The sequence below is a fragment of the Megachile rotundata genome, chromosome 14, assembly GCF_050947335.1.
Source record: "Megachile rotundata isolate GNS110a chromosome 14, iyMegRotu1, whole genome shotgun sequence".
In the NCBI taxonomy this organism is placed as follows: Eukaryota; Metazoa; Arthropoda; class Insecta; order Hymenoptera; family Megachilidae; genus Megachile; species Megachile rotundata.
This window is the reverse complement of record NC_134996.1, coordinates 6,904,351-6,925,137: the sequence shown is the minus strand read 5'-3', so window position 1 is coordinate 6,925,137 and position 20,787 is coordinate 6,904,351. Positions and strand designations below refer to the sequence as shown.

The 20,787-nt window shown below is 29.1% G+C and overlaps 2 protein-coding genes across 16 annotated transcripts in view; one reads left to right on the top strand and one right to left on the bottom strand.

Moving 5' to 3' along the window:
* Nucleotides 1-2,602: 2,602 nt before the first annotated feature.
* On the bottom strand, nucleotides 2,603-4,026 carry LOC105662912 (uncharacterized). Of its 3 annotated transcripts, none has more exons than XM_076539826.1 (5): nucleotides 3,896-4,026; nucleotides 3,485-3,687; nucleotides 3,229-3,403; nucleotides 3,050-3,135; nucleotides 2,603-2,869 (listed from the first exon to the last, which is right to left on the bottom strand). In XM_076539826.1, exons 2-5 carry the CDS (start codon nucleotides 3,565-3,567, stop codon nucleotides 2,674-2,676), a joined length of 540 nt encoding a protein of 179 aa, XP_076395941.1. In that variant the 5' UTR covers nucleotides 3,568-3,687; nucleotides 3,896-4,026; the 3' UTR covers nucleotides 2,603-2,673. The 3 variants fall into 3 exon arrangements, with proteins under 3 accessions (XP_076395941.1, XP_076395940.1, XP_012144106.1); XM_076539825.1 differs by having other exon boundaries at nucleotides 3,885-4,022; XM_012288716.2 differs by having other exon boundaries at nucleotides 3,229-3,376; nucleotides 3,885-4,022.
* A 445-nt stretch (nucleotides 4,027-4,471) lies between these two features.
* Atg16 (Autophagy-related 16) overlaps nucleotides 4,472-20,787 on the top strand; it is a 792,563-nt gene continuing 776,247 nt past the window's right edge. For 12 of the 13 annotated variants that reach the window (XM_076539815.1, XM_076539814.1, XM_076539816.1 and 9 more), the window contains exons 1-7: nucleotides 4,472-4,604; nucleotides 4,734-4,992; nucleotides 5,098-5,260; nucleotides 5,381-5,469; nucleotides 8,163-8,216; nucleotides 10,586-10,724; nucleotides 15,450-15,555. In XM_076539815.1, coding sequence (XP_076395930.1) covers nucleotides 4,478-4,604; nucleotides 4,734-4,992; nucleotides 5,098-5,260; nucleotides 5,381-5,469; nucleotides 8,163-8,216; nucleotides 10,586-10,724; nucleotides 15,450-15,555 — 937 coding nt within the window. In that variant the 5' untranslated portion in view covers nucleotides 4,472-4,477. The remainder of the gene's footprint in view (nucleotides 4,605-4,733; nucleotides 4,993-5,097; nucleotides 5,261-5,380; nucleotides 5,470-8,162; nucleotides 8,217-10,585; nucleotides 10,725-15,449; nucleotides 15,556-20,787) is intronic. The other variant, XM_076539813.1, reaches the window with a different exon arrangement.

The following is a 20,787-nucleotide window of genomic DNA, read 5'->3' as shown; positions in this document are numbered from 1 at the left end:
TTTTGATGCCCAATAAAGCCAGGAAATCAATTTTTGTCGAATTCGGTCCAAAACGGTACAGGTGGCGCCATCTAGCGGCGAGCGGCGGAACTATGAAAAACTAAAATTTCGATTTTCTCCGAAACTAGAAAATTTTAGGTATTTCTGAGGGTCAGAAATTGTTCTGTGACCTCTCTAGAACTTATATAATGCCACATGAACCCCCTGAAAGTGCTAGAAAAGAAAATAGAAAAATAGTCCAAAACATGGACTACAAAATTGGCGTCCATCTAGCGGTGAAAGTTGGAACTACAAAAACATAAAAATGCTATTATCTCGAAAATTAGCGAACTTTGAGTACCTCTGAGCCTCCGAAAGTGTTATGTGATCGCATTAGAAGCAAAATAATGCAATAAAAGCTTCCTAAAGGCTTTAATAAAGAAAATAAAAAAAATGTCATTTTATGGAGAAAATTTGTGGCGCCATCTAGCGGCGAAACTACGTACTAAACTGAAAAAACGTATGCCCGTACACGCGTTAAGGAAAAATATAAAAAGTAATATTTCGCAATTTTGACAACGCAGTATGCTGCCTTAGACATTTTAAAGCAATTTCTGTTGAATAAGTTATTCATTTTTTTGCCTATTAAGCCCTGGAAATCAACTTTTATTTGACCCCTTTACTGCGTGTTTGGACATACGTTTTTTCAGTTTAGTTCGTAGTTTCGCCGCTAGATGGCGCCACAAATTTTCTCCATAAAATGACATTTTTTTAATTTTCTTTATTAAAGCCATCAGGAAGCTTTTACTGCATTATTTAGCTTCTAATGCGATCACATAATGCTTTCCGGGCCTCAGAAGTACTCAAAGTTCACTAATTTTCGAGAAAATCGCATTTTTATGTTTTTGTAGTTCCAACTTTCACCGCTAGATGGACGCCAATTTTTAAGTCCATATTTTGGACTATTTTTCGATTTTCTTTTCTAGCGCTATCAGGGGGTTCTTGTGGCATTATATAGGTTCCAGAGAGATCACAGATTGATTTCTGACCCTCAGAAGTACTTGAAATTCGCTAGTTTTCGAGAAAATAGAAATTTTAGTTTTTTGTAGTTCCACCGCTCGCCGCTAGATGGCGCCACCTGTACCGTTTTGGACCGAATTCGACAAAAATTGATTTCCTGACTTTATTACGCATCAAAACGCATCAAACCCTAATAGAAATTTGTTTCTAAATGCCTCAGGAACCATACTACGTCCCCAAAGTGTCAAAATATTCATTTGTTTATTTTTCTTGTATGCGTGTTCGGGCCCTCATTTTTTATTTAGGTTTAGTTCACCCACTTCGCCACTAGATTTTCAAGCCCATAAACTGCACTATTTGTATATGCAATACTTTGTAGTTTTATACCTTTTGTTATTCCGTCAATAGAATTTTATATTTGTATTTAATAAAGACAACAGATATAGGTCCGTTTTAGATCTGAAGTGTATTTAAAAAAAAAAAAAAACTGCACTATTTGTAACGGTCTACTATTATTAATACTTGACTCATACTATTGTTAAACCCAGAAAATTAATATATTTGGAGGGATGTTACTTCAAATTTGCTCCCATTAATTCCAAACTTCCATCGCTCGATGGACGGCCATTTTTAAGTCCATGCATTGTTTTCTTATTTTTGGAAAATCAAGGATTTTGTCTATTTTTTGCTAAGTACAGATGTGATAATTAGCTGTTTTGTTGTATTTTCAAGTTTTGCTTTGAGCGTTGAGACTTTTAGTAATAGCGTATTGTTCTTGTCTCGTTTCACTTCCCCTACAGGGAAGTTATTTAAATGTGGCGTTTCCATCAATGTACATTCTTTAATTATGGTATTTATGGTATGGTATTTCTTTAATATATGGATTTTGACTATGATTGACATTTATAGATTGGACTCACATCACAGCTCCTATAAGCGTTTCTTTTCTCCGATTCCTATGGAACTGAGGGTCTCGATCATGGAGGTCGTTATCTCACCAGATTGGATGGCCGTCAGCTCAAAAACAAAAAAAAGCATTAAAAGATTCTTTGAAATCTTCGAAAAGGAGTGCCTCCCCTCCTCTAGAGGTGGTTTCTAATACATAACTGCCATATTACTGCAGCGTCACTCGGAAATGCGCCGAAACACAAAGATCCAGCAACGTTAGCTTTGACCATAATTAAAGAATATTGCAAAGGAAAGAATTCGCAACATGATGACTCCTGCTAAAGTTATCAATGCTAAAAGAATTAGAGCCGGTAATATGATTCGGAGACTCCACGTTTTTACTTATTCAAATATTAATAAATAAAAACTGAAAGTCTGATTTCATAAATACCACTATAAATTATTTTTCATGAAGTCTAATCGTATCAGAAAGTTGATCATTAGTTATAAGTTATTAATGAGAAGCTATTAAAGGTAGAACTTTTGTATACATATATGGTAGGTTGGTTGTGGCGTCGTAAATGGCAGTTGACTTTGCCATTTAAATCCACGACTTTGTTCAGGGCTACGTACTAATACTAGTTACGTACAAACAATAGCATCACTAGTAAGAAACGGACTCTATTAAACGCGTATAGAAATAAAAGCGTTCACGAAGAGTTTTATAATCAATTTTATTTATCGTTCACAATAAAATAATTACGTACTGCATAACCACAAATTTTATTACTTTAAATACGACAATCCTTCGAAAACTTCTTCTAGTTCCACCATCTGACCGAAAACAATCAACACCACAATTGCTTTATTACGTCCCCACTTTTGTTGAACCGTATGGGTTTCAATTGCAACAAATTTTACTTCGGTTTGAAGATACTTCAGGTGTTTATGATCGTATCCTTTTAGGACAATTATCCTTCGTCTAATTTTGTGTAATAAATTATATCAATCACGTTATTCAACTTATTTCGTGTATTCATTTAATTTACTTAGAATTAATTAAGTTACTAATTTAAGTTAATTTAAGTTACTAATTTAAGTTATTAATTTAAATTAAATTAATTAAGTTTTGATTAAAGTAAAGCATCAATGAAAACATTACCCATCTCTTTCCCAGCTATCAATATATTGGTATTTCACTTGATGTTGTTCTAATTTATTATAAAGAAACATCAAACCATCTGCTATCTAAAATTAATTAAAAAAGATTACTTTGTGAAACTAAAAAAATATGATTTGTAAGATTATAGCTTAAAAACGTTTTCGTCACTTAAGTCTTACATTTGCTGCAGCTGTTCCTTGATCCATACGTAGATCAGTATTAAGTACCGCGTAAAACACATATTGTGACGGGCCAGGCTCGCGATATATAGGAACACTTTTTAATTTTCGATACATATGAGTTTTTCGTTTTTTATTTATATGACGTCTGTAACGAAAACAAAATGGTAGCCTTCTATTACAAGCAATAAAAAAATTGAATGATATGTAATAAATTGAAAGTACAAGATTCCACAAACAAGAAAAATATATAAACCTGTTATACAGCTTCGATAAATTAATACTACTTTTCTTTGTGGTTCTCTTATTACATGTTCGAGTTTTCTCCTCTTTCATCATACGAGTTGTCTTCAAACTCCAGAAATGAAGTCAGTGAATGTTGTCTTATACATTTCAACGCTAATTATTGTCATGATTCGAACGGAAAATATATGAAGCTGCAACCACAAACGAGAGCAACTAAAAAAAAAAAGAAAAATGCTATCTCCCTGCAAAAAGTAACAGAGTACAAAGAATGTTGCTTATTATCTTCCTAACAAAGCTTCAGTTGCTTTAAAGGCGTTGTTTGCTTAAACATAACATCTAGTGATAATAATAATTTAGTCCTTTTAAATGTTATCCTAACACGGTTAGAAATAATAACGCGTGTATCAAACCTAGATAATACTTGTGTCGATTGGAATGAAAAGCAGAGAACTGTTGCATCATCAGCTGTACATGTTTTCTTCTCTCAAATATATTCCATTATGAATGGGGATGGATTTAACATATGATTCTATTAATTTATCTGCGATATTTACATACGTCGTATTAACAAACAGAGGCTAGCGAAAAATAATTTATCTGCTGTTATCGACCTAATTGAAATTGCATTTAAAATAAGAGTATCGCAAACTCGCAAACAGAGCGTATCGATATTTCGAATACCCGGCAATTTCAGGTTAGCAGTGTAGTGTTTGGTACGATTAGGTTAGAGTAGCTATTTTCATAATTAAAAATATTCACGGTAAATCTGAATGTCATGTGATTAGTGTGAGGTTTTTGGATTTTTATAGTGATTAACATTCGAACACGTGTTCGTTGAATCGAGTCAGATTTTTCGCGGAGAAACGGTGCATGTTGAGAAGCTAACAGTGTCAAAATATTCTACCAACTGTTCTGTCAGATGTTTTTTATACGACTTTGATACGAAAAGACAAAACAACGTTCAATTTAGATTACAATCCTCAAGATATTTCATACGTTGAAAATGGCTGCAAGTGAACCAGGTGTATCAATTCCTAGAGATAATAACAATTGGAGACAGAATTTAATTTTACAGCTACAAGAAAGAAATAGAAAACAAACATACAGTTTTGCAGACCTTATCAGTTTACGTAAGATTCCTTTCATTATATTTATTAATTTAAATTAAATTTACTTCTGCGGTTTGAAGTTAACCTAATATTGTACAATTGTATCATAATAAACACACATCGTACAAAATGCATGTATTTCTTTTACAGATAATAGACTGTTTGAAAATGCAAACACATTACGAGGAGAAAATATCCAGTTAACTATAGCAAATGAAACTCTCCGTCGAGAAGCAACAAGCAAAACTCCTGGTGTAGGTGTAAATGCAGATCTTGAAGCTCGTCTTTTAAAGCAGGCAGAAGAGCTTGCTACATTACATAAACGAAAAGGAGAAAATGCGCAACAAATAGTAGATCTTAATAATAAATTGCAAGAAATGATGAAAGAGCTTCAAGCGAAGGAAGCCAGGTATATTACAGCATTCAATTCATATAATCTATATTTTTATGTTAAATGTATTTTTAATGTATGTACAAAACTTTGAATAATTGTATCATATTTCAAAATTTACAGCCTTGCCGAAAGCATGGAGCTTAATGCCAATTTACGTCTAGATATAACTAAATGCCTTAGTAGAGAACGTGAGCTGGAAAGTATCAATCAGATGTTGAAAGATGAACATCAAGCGCTACAACTTGCTTTTGCATCTTTAGAAGAAAAACTTAGAAAAGTACAGGTATGTCATACACTATTGTTTCACTAATGATGTAATTTATTAGCGTAATATAAGTCTGATTCATTTTATGACACAAGCACTATAGATTTATTGCAACTAATCAACTATAAATACTTTTAGGAAGAAAATCGTCAGTTAGTGGAACGCTTAATCAAGTACAAAACTCGAGACGCGGAAAAAGTAAACGAAGAAAACGACAACTTTTTGAAGTAAGTACAATATTTACTTTTATTCTAAGCATTATAATAATATTAACTGCTCTATTTTATTTTATTAACGTTATGTTTGATATTAAGCAAATTATATTACTGAATTACACAGTGATAATTTAGTTACCCTTTTAAATATAGCAGGTGGTTTCTATTAAGCTATGATGTAGTTATTTTTTTTAATCCTAGTTATTATGCAATTTATATTTATTTTGTTTATAAATATTTAAATGATTTTGTGGGATTTGTATAGAAAATGTGTGCGTGATAAATACATGCATGTGGTTATTAGTATCATAGGGATCATATTGATAAATCATTTAGCTTGAGAGGTTTACATTCTGTACATAGTTTCACGTTTTTATCGTACTAATAAATAGTTTTGATCTTGTTTCTGTTTTTTATCACTCGTTTTACAACGATTACTATCAGAGTGGTGTTTAAGTAGTAAAACAGTTTAAAATATTGTATATTAATTATCTGTCGACTAAAAACTCTCATGAAATAAAGATTTTTATTACTCCAATTATCACGCATTAAACGGCGTAACAGTGTTAATAGCTCGAGCTTATCAGATGTGTTTAATTAAATGTGTGAAACTTATCATTGACTAACAAGAGTGTTTCAAGTTCAAGTTTGATAAACTTTTTAAGAGAGTACCAAATTTAATGATAATCATATAATTTATTCAGAATGAAACTATTTTTCCGAATTCTTTCAATTATTTTTTAATATATTAAAAGCATGTTTTTGAATGTAATATGCTACCACGAAAAATGTAATTGCATTATATTTTATGCAATGGTTTGAAAATGTAGTTGTGTTAAGTAGATCATTATCGATATTTTCTTTTACATTCCTGATGTAACAAAACAGTATTTAAATAATTTGTATTCGTTGTATTATTATCATTGACCTATACATTTCTTTTACTATCTTATGATTCATAGAGTTATCTAAATGTCAGTTCTTGTATTAAAAATAGAAATTCATAAAAGTTTTAAGATTATTTCTTTAATATAATGTAAATACTTTTAAGAAGTAGTACACGTGGTTGATATCCAGAAATATTGAAGTATATTGCAGGAACTGCAAATATATTTTTTAAATATTTTTAACATGATATTTAGCAACATATAAAAATTAGTATCTATGATTATACATAAGTATATACAAACTTTCTTAGAATTATACCGCCAAAATATTTATGAAGATTCTGATAAAAATTTAAAGAATCAAATAATGAATTCAAAGAAATATCAATGTCTTATGCAATCTGCAATACTCTTATCTTGATTTATGATAAATGTTTATCTATAATTTATTATGTATGGCGATATTAAAAATCACTTTTGTTTTACTGTAACATATTGTATCAGTAACTACATTCTCAAAATGTTTATATGGGTATATATCTTTAGTGTCATAGTTATTTGGTCATAAATAACCGCAACATCCGTGGTGTGTATGCTTAATTAATGTTCTTAACAGGATAATATTTGTTACTAATTCAAACAGGTTGATTATTACACTAACTAGTACATATTGTAATTAAATTTGTATTTGGTATGGAATGATGCATGCAGGAAATGAGAATATAAAGTAATTTACTAGTCTGAATATGGTGTTAGCAAATTGAAATATTTTAACTAAAAGTTATTGTAATTTTAATTGATATTTAGGTGCTAATAAAAATAGGTATAATACATAAGTATAACACATATTTTAGTATCATAGTTTTGTTTAGCATCTAAATAAGTACTAAATATTTATGACTATAATTTTTATTTAATAATATGTTTTTTCAGAAAGATTTTATAAAATAATATATTGTTGCACAGCTACTGAGTGTATCATTGTGTTAGAAAAATGGCTATAGTTTAAATTACTGATCAAATTTGAAAATTCTCCAGTTTTCAAATTTTAGAAATTTCTGATTAGGGAATTTGGAAAATTTTTAAAATTGGAAAATTGCAAAAGGCAATTAGAAAAATAAAAAATTGAGAAACTGGAAAATTAGGAAATTAGGAAATTGGATAATTGAACATTTTTAAATTAGAAAATGGTGGTCCTGAAAATTTCAATGTTTCTGATTGTTGAATTTTGTTAAAAAAATGTTGAGTGTTAAATTTGCACCTTTTCAAATATGGAAATTGCTAATTGTCAGTGCACTAATACCTGGCAATTGCACAATTCATTTTTACCAATATTAATGCTCCATTTTTCACAATCAGATACAATTAAATAATATGAATTAACTCATCTTTAATACCTAATTTCTGTACCAATTATATTTCTTCTACATTTTAAAGGAAGTTCGATTCAATGGTAACAAAAATACTCCAACCCTTGTTAAAATTATGATGCTTCTACCCTTGTGATGTAGTCATTCAAATTAGTCAAATAATACTTGTGAATATTTTCTTTTACCGTCGTTACTTATGTGTTGTTTTACACAGCAATCACATTAATTTTGTTTCACAATCATTTTCATTCATATCCATTAATCCTTGTCACATCCATCGATATACTTAATTAAAATAGATATACCCAGATGTTTCTACGATATATTTGTAAGTTGTTGTTAATATTAGTCGCAAAACGTTAAGCTTGTCGCACAGAGACACCCGAGATTCGGTCACAACAGTAATCTCTACATTCGCACTTCACACTGCTTGACATTTTCGTTTCAGTGAGAGTTTTTCCAGTCCGACAGCCTTTTTGATGCATACCATATCAAAGTTCGGGTAAGTCTGAGCAAGTGACGTGATAGAAATTACGCTTAATGCTCTATTGCAGCTTTGGGTCGTTTGTTTAAAGGAGCCTGATCCCGCCAAAAGTTCGCACATGTTCACAAAAAAAGCCATTGTCGTTTGTGCTTGATTTTCATAAACGTATCGTTATTGTACCCTGTAACGAAATTAATATTATTAGGAAAAAATATCATTGTCGAAGAAATTCGGAAGACAACGTATTTGCATTATAACTAATAAACATGTACTCAACGAAAGTATTTTCTTACTAAATGTATTTGACGAGTGTAACGATTTGCCAGCCATTCGTATTATACCTACCCCTTTATTTACATGAGTTTTTGATCTAACGAAAAATTAGTAAATAAATTCTTTGATATTAATGCCAGGAACTTTTATTTGATCTTTTTGTTATGAAACTTTTATGGATGGGTTTTTGATTAAAATGAGATCCAACATTATTTTGGACTATATTTTCAATTGCCGATTTAATTTCGCTCACGATACTCGTTTGATTATACGATTTTACGCCATTTTGATTTTAACGATTTCGGTTCACAGGATTTTAATTTACACCATTTTGACTTACACGATTTTAATTTACACAATTTGGATTTACACAATTTTGATGTACACAATTTTCGTTTCACACGATTTAGCTTTACACAGTTCTCCAAGAGATATCGTTCCAGTGTAAATTGGGGGATAGGTATACAACTAATATAAATATTAACCCTTTGGTTACGGTAGAGTTAGACGCATAGCTCTATCATCATTGATAATACCATTATTTAATTCATTTATATTACGTATTTACACTATCGGTGAAAATTTTGATACCACTATTATTCTTTATCCTATTTTTGTCAATTGTAATTAAATCTTTATAACGTGTTAAATTAATATACTACGAAATTATTATATTTTGTTAAACATAAGTAAGCAAATTTGATTATCAACAAAATTATTTTAAACATCTTTTATGCTTAATAATTACAGCTTTTGTCGTAAATTCTGTAAATGTTGACTTTCTATATTACATAATTTTTTTTTAAACAATATTATATAATTTTTAGTGATATAATTAATTACATAATTTTTTGAATATGTAAAATTAGTTTATTGTTGTTTTCGCATTATCATGTTTCGTAACATTTCGAAAGTGCATTTTTATTTAAATATTGAACGAATCCTGCAACGAAGGGTTAATTACAAGGGGTTAGTTATATCTCTTTTTAAATTTATATTTCCTCTTCACTTTTGAAGGAGTAACCAAACTTTAATTATACAATGTATAAATTTTGCAAAATTTGCATTTAAATGTTGTCTAAATTTTGCAATTAGTTTGCTGATTTTATACAATAATTATTTCTGTAATATCCCGAAGCATTTTTTAATAAAAAGGAACAATGAAAAATTGTGTGTGATGAGGTATTTTAAAATTTCTATCTTCCTTCATGTGGTACTACTCTTCATTGTATTTAAACTGTCAACCATGTATGATTTTCATGGTAATTAATATACAGATATCAGATTACTCTAATAATTATAAAATTGTGTTATGAAATAGTCCTTAAAACTCTAATAACTTGACTGAGCAACAACACTGAAACTATACTTGACACATTATTATAAGTTTTTGCATTTATATCGTAAGATTTCAAGATGGATGCCGATGAGGTATACAAAATGGCGTCTCTGCGTCTAGAGACAGTAAGAGGACCCTGTGAAATAAGAATAAGGCTCTCAAAATATTTCATTATTTTGCGCTATTTTACCTTAATATAATTGACCCCATATATCTTAATATAATAATAGATCTACCTTAATATAATAATAAATTTAAGCGAAGTAATTATAGCTTATATCTTCTCTTCTCAACAAATAACCAAAGTAATTTAAGTGCATCATTTCTGTAAGCAGAAATCAAATGTCCTAGTAAGGTGGTTTCAAACTTTTGATCGGCAGTGCACACTAAAATAAAATTCTAAACAACTCTAAAATTACAAAACTAGCCAAATACCAATGCAAGACACAGGTATAAGTCTATAGTGCATTCCACGTTGAAAAATCACGAATCGTACCACTGTGACGGCACATAGTACCTAAAGGGTTAAACCTACGATTTGAAGTAACAACTAACACCATTAATGTGCCAAAGAGTAACAAAAGCAATGGTGTTACTAATTTCGTTTACATCGCATGAAGTATAACAAACAGGATGATCAAAGACAACGGGCATTTATCCACATGTTTTTGGGTATTATTCGCAGCATTATCTCGTACGATTTGATCGTTTCTTTCAGCCTGTTGCCAAACCGTGTTTGCAACGTTCGTTCTTTTTTTGTTTCGTTTTCTTCCAGAAAGAGGCAGGCAAAGGTGCAGAAGGAACTGGAGGACGCTGCCAGGGACACTCGACCCGTTAGTCCTGACAGGGGCAGTCTAAAAGAAGGAATCGCTGGTCTTCCTACTGCGGTACCGACCAAAGTGTCGGTAACATTTGTACGTTGACAATAATTTAATTTATGAGATATTTATCATCATGCCATTATGTAAAGAACCGTGTCCCGCTCGGGCCGCGTCATTCCTCGAATATTTCTTCCTGCGACATTCTTGACATATTTTTAGCAAAAGCGAAATTTCGAGGAGGACCATAAATTAATTTGTGTGCCTTTTTGATAGAACATATTTTTAGTATTATATTTTGAACGGCCCAGCATTCAGATTGGGACACGGTCCTTTGGTACAAATTGACACCTTGTAACCAGAAACTGCATGTCCTGTATGACGAAATAAGAAATTGTTGAATCTCGATGCTTCACAGTTGAAGATTTGTATTAGTGCCTATTCTCAGTTTCGAGATAAATTATAAGTGATTGAAGTCCTAACGTGCGATAATATTCAGTAAATACAGTTAGTGTTTTTAAAGATTATTTTTACACGGCAGAGTTTATGCGAGATTAAATTTGTAGAACAACCATTTCTATTTCAACGAATGACCGCTGCACGATGCTAATGTCTACGGCCAAATTGTTTACGATTTAATATACATATTTTATGACACTATAATTGAGGACGTTTCAGCTTTAGATTGGTCTACATTATTGTCGCACCATCGTGTATACGTAATGATAGTTTAATTGTGTTATATCTGGAGGACGTTTAGGTGTTTATGATATATCAAGGTTTAGAAAATAGAAAGTGTGTGGTCTGTAAATTGTGGGTCTTATGGATTACATGGTTTATGGAGGTTTTCACTTTGATGTGTCATAAATATATAAATGTTCGGGCTAGTTGTATCAGTGATGGGCAAGTATGCCCGAGAGGGCAAGATGAACGGGCATGCACAGCGCACTCAGGCATCGACGATCAGATCGAAAATTTGATATTTTTAAATTTCTAGTATTTTGAATTTTTAGATTTCGATGTAATTTATATTTACATTGTAAATTTGTAATTTTGTAAATTTGCATATGGGATAATATGTAAATACCTAGATTTTTAAATTTGGAAATTTATCCAATTTTTATATTTTTAGATTTGGAAATTTATTCAATTTTTATATTTTTAGACTTCAACTTTTTTGAATGTGCAGATTTTCAGCATTTTAAATTACCAAATTTTTAAATTTTGTAAGATGGGTTAAAGAAAATTTTTCATTTCTATATGTTTAGATTTTCAGAATTTTAAATTGAAAAATTATTTAATTTTCAAATTTTCAAATGATCATTTTTTAAATTTTTATGAGAATTTACATTTGCATATTTCTAAATTCTTTAATATTAAAATATTTTCATTTGTAACTGTTGAAAATTCCAAATTTCCAGTTACAAGTTACTAGATTTCCACATTTCCTAGTTTTTTTACAAATTTTCAAATCTTATAGTTTCTAAGTTAAAAATTTGTACATTTTCTAAATTTCCATTTTTCCAAATTTCTGAACTTTTTAATTTTCAAATTTTTGAATTTATGTATTGAATTGAAGCATTTGAAAATTATAGAATTTGAAAGTTGTGGAAGTTTATAAATTTATAAATTAAATATTTCATAATTCAAAAACTTGAAAGTTTTATAAATGTAAAAATTATATAATGTGAAAATTTGTAAGTTTGGAAGTTAACAAATTTTGAAATTTATGAATTGGAAAATTAGGAAATTGGAAAATTGGAAAATTGGAAAATTTAAAAATGTAAAAACTGGAAAATTAGAAAACTTGAAAATTTGTAAATTTAAAATATAGAAACCTTGAAATTTTGAAAATCTATACATTAGAAAATCTAAAAGTTTGTAAATTTAAAAATTTGAAAATTGGAAATATACAAAATTAGAATAATTAAAAATTTATAAACTGGAAAATTGGAAAATCGGAAAAGTGGAAAATCAGAAAATTGGAAAATTAAAAAATTAGAAAATCAGAAGTTGAGAAAATTTGAAAAATTGAAAAATTAAAAATTCATAAATTGGAAAATTGGAAAACTAGAAAGGTTGAAATCATACAACTTAAAATTCTGAAAAACTTGAAAGTCCATAACTTCGAAAACTAGAAAACTGGTTTTTCGAAAACTAGAAAAAAAAACAGAAAAGTGAAAAACTTGCTATTTAGAAAATACGACAACATTCCAAAATTACCCTAATTTTCAATCTCAGAATTATGCTATATCACCACCAATGAAAATTCATCCAAAGTAAAATTATCTCTACAATATAACAAGAGATTCGATTTTCTTACGTCCTCTATCGCACAGCCCATTCTATCACCGTGCTCCCCACTGCCCGTGAGCTCAACTACTCGCACCTATTCTGCCCATCACTGTTCTACATATTCTTCTAGCGCTAATACCTAAGTAAATCGAGAGAAATACTATTTTTATAAACTTTCTATTGATCCGTATAAAAGTGTTTCCATAGTATTTTCTATAGTACCTTGTTTCGTTATCAAAGTGGGAAAAAGTAAACCATTTGTGTACAAATTATACATTAACATTTTTATCGACGACTTTTGAAAAAGAGATTTTCTAATATTATAAATATAATTTGTTAACTAGTCACGTAAGAACGTTTCTTTATAAGTTAGCACCCTGTGTCTACAATTTAATATAATTTGATGGGAATATACACGTTTAAACTAGTATATAAAATTTACACATATAATATATGCAAGTGTTTATAAAATTCACATATATAATATATACTGTTTATAAAATTCACATATATGTACAATAGTTTATAAAATTCACATCTCTCAGACGTGCATGTTAATGAAATGTTAATACGTTAATTGTACGATTCTATGTTTTAGTGATATTTACAATCGTATGAACTTGTTACGTTCTGATCGAATATTATTTAAGGAAAGTATATTATGTGTAGTACTCATGTGAAATTTAGCATAGCATTGAAATATTTAAGTTAAGTTTAATTCTGTGTTGACAAATGTAGCAACTTTTATAACACGTAAAACTGTTAGAAATATAGTTTGAATTTTTATATTGTTTTGAACGGGGCGACGACAAGAGTATTATTTAAAAGCGGGAATAATAATTATGTGAAGATTAAAATATTTTTTTTTTTCTGTTGATACCATGTTCCTACGCTCTCTTAACTAATGTTCACGAGGATTGTGATTTACTAATATTATTTCAATACATTTACATTGAACAAATAAAATGTACAAGTATCGTTTCCATAAATAACGTGTTTATTTGTTATTCAGTGTAGGTGTTAGTATGTGGTGCAAAGAGAGAAATATTTGAATAATTACCGCATTACACAGTATACAGTACCATAATTATTAACATTTAATATTTGTGCTTTATGCATGGAAATTTCAGATATCATGAATTTATTGCAATTTGTTTTTGTTGTAAAGGTTCCGGTTATTTAGCTATTGTAATCAATTATTAACAATCGACGCTTGTGAAATTTTCAAAGTATTAAACATTTAAGTGAGAAGTCGATATATGGGGATTTAACGAAAAAAAGAAATAAAAATGTGGAATAAGATTTTGTTTGAAGCTGTTTTATATATAGATAATATTTTATATTTTATAGATAACTAACTATTTTATATTTTATAGATAATTATTAATTTATATTTCATAGATATATTTTAGCAAGTTAACAAAAATAATTTTTAGTTTCGAAAAACTGCAAAAATTTTTAATGGAGAAATAACTAGAATGACGTTTTTAGTAATAAAAGGTTTAAGATTTATAAATAGCTGCCTTGTGAATTCTTTCTGGAAGGTAAACTTTCAAACAAAAATATTTTATTTCACAATTTTAATTTGTTTCTTTATAAAAAATAATTTTGTTGGGTCTTGTACAGAAAACGTAGTGGATGATGTGCGTTACGAGGGGCAGATTAAAATTTAATTCAAAAATTTGGAAATTTGGAAATTTAGAAACTAGGAAACCTTAGAAATTAGGAAATTTTATTTGGGAATTTAGAATGCAAAATATCTGACAATTTGGACACTGGAGAATTTTTGTAAATTATTTTCAAAATTTCAGATTTTTAAATATCCAAATTTTTAAGATCTTTTAAGTTTAAAAATCTGAAAATTAAGACATTTAGAAATTTAGAAATTTGACAATTTGATATTTTATAAACATCAAATTCTCGAATTTTTTGTATATTTTCTAATTTTCAAATTATTACATTTTCCATTCAAAAAAATAAAAAAATCTGTAAAACTGAGAGTTTGAAAATACGAAACTTTAAAAATACAAAAATACAAATGTTCAAATTTAAAAATTTTTATTTTTCCTATTCTTAACTTCTCAACTCTACAAATTTCAAAATTAATAACTTCTCAGCAAATTTTCAAATTGTCAGATGTTTTAATTGAAATAGTTATTTATCAATGTAGACAATAATGCTAATAAAAGTAGACAAAATAATAAGTAGTGTTTGAACTTAATTTATAACAAATCTAAATTAATTTATAACAGCATTTGCAACACCGATCGACACGGATATCGTTCATATCCACATTCGATTTGGAATAGAACAAATACATAACACTATTTTAAAAGTAGAAATTCTTGCTTCTAGAAAATTTCTAGGTTAGCTAGTCATTTGAATAACGGAAATTTTCAATGCAGTTATTTCTTTAAATAGCAATAAAGATAATAATAAATCTCGATACATGTAGTATATTAACTGTTGACTCATGCATGCAAATTTTTCAAAATTTATACGTCAAGTGTTTCATAACCCTTGCAGAATGCGCACGACGGAGAAGTTTATGCTGTAAAATGGTCTCCTGTCGAGAGGATCCTTGCAACTGGTGGAGCAGACAGGAAAGTGAAGCTTTGGAATATTACGAAAGGTAATTAAAAGAAAATCGTATCATTAAAACATTAGTCCTGGATTTAACTTTTTAAATGCGATGCAGTTGGGTATATATACAGGGTGTCCCAAAATTAAACGATACAAAATTAATATTTTTCTGTTGATAGAAAAATTGGATAAGATGAAAGAATATTTTTGGTGTTTTTAAATTTCAGAATTTGGAAATTTAAAAATGTAGTATTTTTTATATTTTTGGATATTTTGGTATTTTTCAAATTTCTGAATTTGGGAATTTTTGAATTTTGGACTTTGGGAATTTGGGGTTTTTGCGTTGGAGGATTTTGGGGTTTGAAAAATAGTTTTGGGGATTTGAGGATTTAGGGAATTGGGGATTTGGGAATTTGGAGATTTGGGGATTTAGGGATTTAGGGGTTTGAGGATTTGGGGATTTGAGGATTTGGGGAATTTGAGGAATTTGGGAAATTTGGGGAATTCGGGGAATTGGGAATTTGGGGAATTGGGAATTTGGGGAATTGGGAATTTGGGGAATTGGGAATTTGGGGAATTGGGAATTTGGGGAATTGGGAATTTGGGGAATTGGGAATTTGGGGAATTGGGAATTTGGGGAATTGGGAATTTGGGGAATTGGGAATTTGGGGAATTGGGAATTTGGGGAATTGGGAATTTGGGGAATTGGGAATTTTGGAATTTGGGGATTTGGGAAGCAGTGGATTTGGGAATGTGGGGATTTGGGGATTTAGAGATTTTGGAATTTGGGAATTTGGGAATTTGGGGATTTGGAAATTTGGAAACTTGAAAATTTGAAAATTTGGAAATTTGGAAACTTGAAAATTGTGAAATTTGAAAATTTGAAAACTTGTCTAAAAATATTTATCCAACTTTTACCTCTAAAGACCCCCTTTTCCCATAAATCGTAGCTTCCACCTAAAATTGCGAAGACACGAAATGGCACAATTAAGAAAAGTATTGAAATCATGAAGAAATTCATTAAAAATTAATAACTCGACGTTGCAACGACGTAAATTGGTTAGTCAGCCAATACTTATCAAAAATATAATTTCCCGCGTTCAACGAGATAATGTAAGCTAATCAATTGATATGAAAGTCACTTTAAAACTTCATTAAAACTTACTGCAACGAAGTAATTAAAACTTTGTTACCAGCTTTTGTTCGCGAATACATGCTGGAGAAGAACTTTTCGTTTCCAGCTAAATGAAAGAAAAACTGATAGTCGGGATATTCGTCGCTAACATAATTGAGTGACTTTGTGGTAAATTATTAAATGTCCTGCAAACAAGTTAATTTATAGAAATATCAAATTTAATTGTAGTATGATATTTAACCGACATTACATTTTCATTATTATAATTTTATTAATATTCGGTTAGGTTTAGTGTAAAGTTTATTAATTACTGAAAAAAGTTTTACTTATTCTTATTTGAATTATATTTAGTTACAATATTGATAAGTTGTATAATGTTTTTCTTGTAGTATAAAACACTTGAAAAGAGTGCATATTTAATTAAACTGAAGTGTGCATATTTATTAAACTGAAATTTTCTGAATTTGGAAATTTGAGAAGTTTGGTATTTTTGAGTATTAGGAGCAGAAAGTATAATGTATTTTGACTTATAGTAGTTATATGTGTAGGTTGTTTAATAAAAACCGTAAATTTTTAAAAATATAATAAAAAAATATTGAAAAATCTTGCATTATTTTGCGGTCTAAAATTTCATTACTAATAAATAAAATATTTGAGTTTGAGTGACATCTTCGGGGCGCCACTTGAACCTAAAATTGACGAATCAGCTGATCGCTCGCAGGGTCGCCATCTTGTTATAATATAAAATCCGGAAGGTCATATTCTAACCTAGAAATCTGTACGAAAACAGAGGTGAAGATAAAAAAAATAGAAATAGAAGAAAGGAAAATTTATTTTGAAATATTTTAAGCAGGAAGAATTAAGGATATTTATTAACAACTTCCTTTTTATGCAGAAAACAATATTTTTATAAAACAATTTAGCAAATGGAATTAAATTTTTTAATTTTTTTACCAAGCCGGAGATTTTCCTATTAAAACCAGAGTCCGGAGATTTGTTTTAAAATCCGGAGATTGGGGTAAAATAGGGTAGGTGATCCACGGTTACAAATATTCATGCACCTTTATAAAGCGTTTGTGAATTATGGAAAGAAGAGTGAAGGATAATTTAAGCTAGCCATTGAAGCTAGTGAGAATTGCAAGTGATGTATGCTTGTAATTTATAAGCATTGTAAACATTATTAACCCCTTGTATTTTGACGAATTTCACTAGTGACGTACTCATAGCTCAAATGTAACAAATCTTACCCCAAATTTGAATATTTTTCAACTTGAAAGACAGACCCGACTATAATTTGTATAGTCAAGAATTGTTGAACATAAAATACTCACACATGTTAATTTTCTTTGTGTGTTTTAACTCTAGAATTACCAACCAGGCAAAATGACTGGTTTCAGATTTCTCATTTTATACAAAATTTTATTGTTGTGATTTTATGGAAATGTCTGTTGAAGTAAAAACTAGTTCTATATATTACTTGATGCTTTAGTATTTATGTATTTCCCTTTTCATTTTATTTTTCATAAATTAGTAGTTCTAGTGTTAATGTTATATGAATAGTTAGTTTTGACAGACAACAAATAAATTATACAGCAGGGGGTTAAACAGCAAAACACAATTTAAATTACAAATAAGTACTCATAATTTAAATTGCAATTACGTTTGTTTATAATTTATAACCTTCAAAGATCTTTTCTTCAAGTTAAAATAATGAGTAATTTCTTTTAAAAGTTAAGGGTTAAAAAAGATATTAGGTGATTTTAGTGTTGACGAATCAACAGGTTACCCGATGCCACCAAAGCCTATAGCAGATCATTTTCTTGCTATGCTGAAACGACTATATGCAATATAACGTATTTTGAGAGTAATTCCTTTGTCGCGTTGCAAATTGAATGAAACATCCGTCCTTATTGTGGGTTATATCCGCTAGGGCCGCCCTTTCACAGCTCTTCTTCACCCACTCGACACTTTCGCGTATTGTTTCACCTCTTTCCTGAACTGTTCGAGTTTGATTCCGTTTCCTCGAACCATTTGTCTCTTCCTTCTTGCTACATAATGTCGATGGAATTAATTTTAGTGGGATGCAGGATATTATATCTATCTTCCGATTTATATGGTATTATTTCCATTTTATGCGAGTTTTGAAATAAGGGTAGTTAAGGTTATTTTGATAATATCGATGCAAGGATAAAATTTTCATATTCTTCGTTTTTTTGTAATATGAAATTTTTTTTTAATATTAATTCCAATAGATTTCTAACGTTTTTTTGGTTAATGAGGGATTACACATTATTTAATTCGGACTTTAATTGTTGTTCTGATTAAAATAGGATTAAGGAGATTTAATATAAATTTTTGACAATTTTCTGATTGAAATGGGAATGAATATGATTTCATTTAGATCTTTGACACTTTTCTAATTGAAAGGAGACCGAATATAATTTATTTTTGATTTTTGATACTTTTCTGATTGAAGTGAGATTGAAAACCATTTAATTTCGATTTTTGGTACTTTTCTGATTGAAACGGGACACGATTTAATTTGGAATTTTGACACTTTTCTAATTAAACTGATATCAAATACAATTTAATCTGCACTATATCTACTAGTTTATTTACGATGATTTCAATGTACTATCTTCAAAGTAAATAAATTGGGATATGTGCAGTTATATTAACCCTTAATGCTTCACCTTATATCAAGTAATCGAGGAAGTTCCCCCTGTCTTAATGAGATAAATGATTTTGATCCACAAAGTTTTTATAAATGTGACTACATTTAAATATAATTGCTTTACGAATTTACTTTTTAATAATATTTCAATATTAACTAAACGTCTTTTAAAATTATAATGTGTTAAAAAGAAAACTGCATTCTTTCTATTGAGGATAGCTGGCAGCAACCCTTGATATTTAATTAAAAATTTCACAAAAAATATCATATTACTTTGTCATAAGGGAAAACGTATTAATAGGGTGTTTACGTATTTTAATTAAGTAGACATGAATATAGTGTTCATGTTTTATTTGTCAATTGGAAAATTTAGAAATTACAAGAACTGTGTTGCATATCAAATAATGCATCGCACTCGTGACGCACCCTATAATACAAATATAGCAAATCTGATTCTGCATTTGGTATGAATAAATTTTAAGTATGATTTTGTTTATGATCTACAAGATTAGTTATCGTTAAATACAAAATATATGCAAAATTCACATTTTCTTGGTTTTTTTATTATTATTTAATATTATTCTTGATTTTATTAATATTGCAAGAGTAATTAGTTGGCATTAACTGACGCACATATTGAAAAAATCATAGGTTAGGAGAAATGTCATAAGAGAGGTAAATTTCATTCTATAAAAAATTAAATTTTTATTTGTTCTACTAAAAGCTGGATAACAATTTGGGAATTTATCAGTTGAAAATTTGGGTATTTTGAGATTTGAAGATTTGGGGGTTGGAGATTTATACATTTTTGAATTAGGGTATTTGGGAATTTAAAGTTTTGTAAATTTGGAGATTTGGTGATTCAGGAATTTGAAAATTTAAGGATTTCGGGATTTAGAAATTTGGAAACTTTATAATTTTGGGATATATGGATTAGGGGGTTTAGGAATTTGGAAATTTGGGGATTTGGAGATTTGGCCATTTCAGCATGTCTGGATTACGAAATTTAGGGATTTGGGAACTAGAATATTTAGGATTTAGTCGATTTTCTGATTTCGAGATGTGTGGATTAGATTCAGAGATTTGTAAATTTAAAAATTTTGAAATTTTGAAATTGAAATATTAAGGAATTGGGAAAATAGAAAATTATAAAGTTGACAAACTTAATAATTTAGAATTTTATTAACTTCAAAATTTGTGAATTTTGGAATCCCACAATTTGAAAATTTAAAGATCTTGAAATCTAAAAACTCAATGATTTCAAAAACCTTCTGTTCATAGAAAGCCACCTATCCATATTAAACCTAAACCGTAGGTTATTAACTAATATTGTTAAAAATATTAACAATAAAACTTACATTTGTTAAAATTATAAACACAATAACTTCGAATCATACGCGATTCCTGAAACGAATATGTAATGAAACAACAAATGAATGAACATTTATCAAATTTTTAATTATAGACTAACA